We start from the raw sequence: 5,492 nt of genomic DNA, 5'->3' as shown, positions 1-5,492 counted from the left end.
GAGGGCGCAGCAGAGTAGAGGGGCAGGATCAGCTCCTTTGACCTGCTGGTCATGCTTCTTTTGATGCAGCCCAGGACACGGTTGGTTTCTGGGCTGTGAGCGCACACTGAAGGTGGCCCATGTTCAGTTTCTCATCAACCACCACCCCCAAGTCCTTCTCCACAGGGCTGCTCTGAATCTGTTCTCCACCCAGCCTGTAGCTGTGCCTGACAGTTGTGCTGACCCAGGTGTAGGACCTTGCACTTGGCTTGATTAAACCTGATAAGGTTGCCATCAGCCCACCTCACAAGCTTGTCAAGGTCCCTCTGGATCTTGGATATTTATTTTTTTTATTTTTATTTTTATTTTCTGGAGCCTTCTGAAGTTAACAAAATTTACTCATCTTTTGAAACTTAAACTAATAGTGCCAATGCTAAAAAAATCTGTCTATGGACTGTAACATTATCTGAAACACTACTGGAAATCAGTTTCAAAAACCTGAGCCCAACCAAACTCCTTTAACCCCTGAAAGTAGCCTTTTCACTATTACTTTACCAAGCTTCCACTAGAGGGACACATTACTCATTTTTCTATACCGGGGCTCTACTTTTAGCAGTTCCCCACTAAATAAATTTGGAATTCAAGTATGAGGTATTTTAATTAGGGTTTTACAATTATGCCACTTAAAATCTCCTTTGTGCTCTTTACTTGTCTGCTACTCTGTTCTTTGAGCGTTTGTGCACAAGTACTCGATAAGGAAAATGAGGATTTTTGCTATGCCCCAGTGAATCCCCTACTATAGGATAAAAGAAATCTTGATTTCATGTGGATTCCAATTCATTGAAAATAAACGTGTAAGTTAAAATAATGTATCTCATACTCTGTTCATTACCATTAGCCCAGAAAACCCCAAGATGGCAAGGGCTCCATAAAGCAGTCACCTGTAGCCACGTGTTTAGTTAAGCCAGCCCAAGCAGCCCAGCTGAAGCAGAACAGTAACTTCATCTACAGACTTAATACATCTTATCAAATTTTTTGGTTCTTATGTTTGAGATTTTTGTAGTTCCAGACCAATTTCCAGTCAGTATTTAGCTGGCAACCTTCAGATCCTTATCCAGGTAGCCTGGGTGTAATTCCGGTTGCAGTGGAATGACACCAATACTGAGTTTTATTTGGAAAGGAATGGAAGGCATGTTGTCAGAGTATCTCACTGCCATACAGTCATCTTTAAAATTCAGTTTCCAGTCAGCATTTTTAGCAACACGCTGTAACCCTGCTGAGCTGAATTCTTCATAGCTGTTGAAGCTCACAAAACCTTTGCACTAAGAAGAAAATTGTGCATTCTAGCTCACAGATTAGAGACCTGTGGTTTTGCACCCAGTACCAAGACCCCCTGCCCATATCCAGCCAAAGCCTTTGACCATGCAGATACAGCAGTAGCATGTTATACGGTAGCATGACACATTTCAGCAAAGTTCTTCTCCTTTGCCCTTTAAGAACCACTCTTTAGTTTACTCACTTATTATGAATATTACGAATGAAACAAGTGCCAAACTAACGATCAAAGTAAGAATGAAAGTGACGAAGAACAAACGCTGGTTTCTTATGTTGCTCCCTGCCATGTTTTCTTCAGTAGCACTGATGTCCTCTTCCTCATCTATTATGAGATGACAAATTATTTGGTGATAAAGTTTGTTAAGGTTGGTTAGGATAAACACGAGAAAATGCTTCTAGCTTCAGGAAACAATGCAGAATATATCATAAGTCAAATATATTGTAGCTATTACTGAGTGAAAATACTCTTGTTGCCATGAGAAATCAAAGATAAAAGCCGTGTAAAACCAGCAGAAGTGTGAGAGACCATAACTGAAACTGTAAGTGAAGAAACTCTGCAAATTTAAATGCTTAAAAGTCTCATGGGAAATTTCACATAACAGGTTTGACTCCTTAGGAGATGCGTCTCAAAAGAATGAACAGATTTTCTCTGTTGTTTCTATTGCCATGTGTGAATTTACTGCTTGTGAAGAGTTGCAATGCTATTTATGTAGTAGGTGTATACAGAGCATTACTAGAGACATTATCCTGCAAGGGATCACCTTACGAATCCCAGTTGAAATGGAAGATAAATCCAGGCTTGACAGTGAATCCCTAGCCAAATGCAAGGATTTTCAAGAACCTGATAACTTAAATACTCAGTAGGAGCAGCTAAACCATTAATCTGAACTAAATTACACCGTTTTCAATCTTCTTACATTTTTCAGTACAGACCTTGACATATATATTGGCCTACTGGGCTGCTGACAGCAGTGATACACAATAAGATCAGCCTTTTCAAATGTCATTCATAACTCTTTTTGATGGCCTGTTGTATGTACAGAAAACCACAGAGCATCGCCTGTTATACGTACCTAGCACATGTTGGGCTCCATCTGGACAAACATTCAGTTTGTTTAGGTTGTTTAAGGAATCAACTACATAAAGTTTCCCTTCTTCCTGAGTATCGGACAGGTTAATTTCCAAGGAAGGCCTCTCCATTGTGTCTAAAAGAACTAATAATTAAAAAAGTGAATTAAAAGATGGATAGAGGAAATAACTGGTAACAGTTGGTGTCCTGTTCTAAGGAAGTGCTGAGCAGTCTTAACAACCTTCAAAATAAAGGGATTTGAAGGACCAGCATACTTACTAGGTCTCAAAGGCAAGGGTAAGTCAGTACATAGCAGTTGTTTATTCTTGGAGATCTTTGATGAGTATAAGATTTCATTTCTGCATTGTGTTTCTGCACACGTGCACATACTTACGCATACATATACTTATGTATGTGTGTGAAGGAGAGAGACAGAAAAATCTATTTGGCAGGTTTCACAATTCATTTGACTTTAGTTATGTACTGGTGTGTACTTGGCAAGATGTAGGGTGATAACCTGACCACAGTGAAAGCCAAACCTTCACTGACACGGGCACGAAAGATGTCACTGAGGTCCTCTGCTTAGAATGTCACCGTGAAGTTATTATTTGTGGAAAATGGAGCAAAAAATGGTCTTCAAATGTGGTTCTACTCCACATAGATGCTAGTTTTGAACAAATTAAAGCCTGGTGGGAAAGTCTTTTTTTCAGACTAATACTCAGTGCTTTAAAAAAAGCACTGGGTGGTGCCTAATCAGCACTTCTCAGCAGAGTCTGGGTGCATGAACTCATTGAATGATTGTTTATATAAATGCAGTTATAAAGGAAGATTATATATAGAAAAGAAGCAATACCTAAGCAGGCTGCTCTATGATTTGCACGTTATTCCTTAACAAGTCTTTTGGTTTTCTTTATGCTGAAATCAGGACACCCTTACTCCAAAAATGTCTTCTAGTAACAAGCTACATTTCTAGCCAGAGGAGATGCAGGTGCTCTAACTAGGTGCCTTAGACGACACTGGCCACTGAAAACTTTATATGTAATTTTTGAAGGAAAATACACACCTCTGGGTAATATTCCTCTTAGAATAAGACATGTCTTTCTGCCCTTACAGCCAGAGCCTAAAGGTGCCTTTCTCTTGCTAGTGAATGTAAGGGGGGAACTCACAGAGATTAGTTTAGACTTGGAGTCAAATACATCTTACCTATTTAGTATTTTATCAAAGCTCTTAAGGTCAGTTTTACCTGCTAAACGTAACTTAGCACTTCATAGGGTGTGAACCTCCTGTTGGTGGAGGGTGTTAAGCCCCTAAGGGTGACTTCTGAATCCCAGCTGTGCTGAACTGCCCTCTTGACAGGCATCTGAGCCCTCTCTCCCTCTCCAAGCAATAGAGAATGCAATGTGCCCAGCTTCCTAACATAGTGCTTAAGTTAAAAACCTGAAGTTTGAGGAACAGCCCCGAGTGTTTAGAGAAAAGACCCACTCCTCCCCTCATCAACCAAATACAGAAGATTGTTGCAATTCCCCCAGACTGGAGCACACAGCCACATAAACATTCACTAAGCCTAAGTATGAAGACTAAGTGCTTAAATCGTGCCTGACAATAGGTCTTACTCGCCTATTTGCCTGATAGTGGAGATTGACAGGCCTACATGTACTCTTTCATATTTCTCCTTAATAGAGTGTAAGGAAAGACTGCAGCTTCATCTTTTTGTCTGTTCAGAATTGTTCCTGCAAAATACACAGATAAGGCAGAAAGCTGGCACAGCAGTGGTCACCCTTACCAAGAGTATGATTTTTAGGTGTCCAGCAGTAGTTTCAACACAGATGGCTGTATCCACTGCCTTTCCCCTAGGTTGCCGCATGATGCCAAGCAGCACGGTCTGTAAACCACATCCCCACCAGCGCTGGCTCTGCTGTCTCCCCACAAGCACATCCGTGGCCAGCTGCCATCATTAGGGAGCCCTGTGTTTCAACAGTGGTGTGCTAAGTTACCACCTCGTGGCACAGAGGCTTTTGGTTATTTTTAGCTTCCAAAGAGCAGTTGTTTCTCTTGAGCATTTTGATTAGTACCTCCCTGCAACTTCAGGGAAGACTCTTCTTAACAGCTTGAGTGGTAATAAACGTGAGTACTTTTGATTCATTAATATTATGAATTATGTTTCTGCATTCATTATTATTTTAAAACTGATTTCCTCACTGTGCATGTAATCACAGTGAAGATAACCATTATTAATTCAACAAAGTCTAGATTACATTTGTTTGATTCTATTGACATGCTGAACAAAGGAGAGAGGATAGAGACATCAGTGTCACTGGCCAAAATTTTATTTTCCCAACAAACTAATTACACACTGGGTTTTTTTGAGTCACTCTATCTTGTACTTTAACCTTGCTTAAAGACTTTTTTCCCCATGTGACTTCTAAATTTCTTCTTAAGCTGTTCTGGTAAAATTAGAATAAGAACACACTGAAATTCTTCACAGAAAGAAAGGAAATTAAAAGGAATTAAAAAGCAGGAGAGTGAAACATTACTTACAACATAACTATGTTCAGGTAATGTGCCAGTACGGAAGAGATCAGCCAGTGAAAATCACCACTTGTTCTGCTGTTTTTTCTCTACTTTTAGAGCCATAGGAAGCTGTTAACCCCGGCAGGACCCATGGAGGCAGCTATGAAACAGCCTGTCCCTTTCAGTCTATATTTAGAGTTCATCTTGGCTAAGTATGCTGACTTCACAGTATCGATCTGTTTATAAAGGAATCAGCACACACACAGTTCTTTTTTATTATATTGGAATCATCATCATAATACCCCATCATGGAAAATGAGAAGGCTTGTTACTGATGATCAATATTTAACTAACCTTTTGGTTTATGGTGCCTTTCCAAAACTCATTTGCTACGCAGAAGAGTCATAGCTACCACACCATAGCTATGATTAACTTGTTTGCTATGCAGAAGAGTCTTATCTACAGTATTGCAGACGTGAGTACATTAAAGGCATAGGCTAGAAAAACCCAGGGTATTTTCCTCCTTCTCCCCCACACCTTACCAGTTCAAGTGGGAGAGTATTATGGGATGGACTAATTTGTACGACATCGCTAGTTG

The 5,492-nt window shown here is 40.1% G+C and overlaps 1 protein-coding gene across 1 annotated transcript in view; it reads right to left on the bottom strand.

Moving 5' to 3' along the window:
• Positions 1–2,514, bottom strand: part of LSMEM1 (leucine-rich single-pass membrane protein 1) — a 3,767-nt gene extending 1,253 nt beyond the window's left edge. The window contains exons 1-2 of the mRNA XM_010024269.1: positions 2,388–2,514; positions 1,499–1,636 (exon numbers count right to left, since the gene is read on the bottom strand). Of these exons, the coding sequence (XP_010022571.1) occupies positions 1,499–1,636; positions 2,388–2,514 (265 nt within the window). The remainder of the gene's footprint in view (positions 1–1,498; positions 1,637–2,387) is intronic.
• Between the last annotated feature and the right edge of the window lie 2,978 nt (positions 2,515–5,492).

Source organism: Nestor notabilis, unplaced genomic scaffold, assembly GCF_000696875.1.
Source record: "Nestor notabilis isolate BGI_N333 unplaced genomic scaffold, ASM69687v1 scaffold29741, whole genome shotgun sequence".
NCBI lineage: Eukaryota > Metazoa > Chordata > Aves > Psittaciformes > Psittacidae > Nestor > Nestor notabilis.
This window is presented reverse-complemented; position numbering and strand designations above follow the sequence as displayed.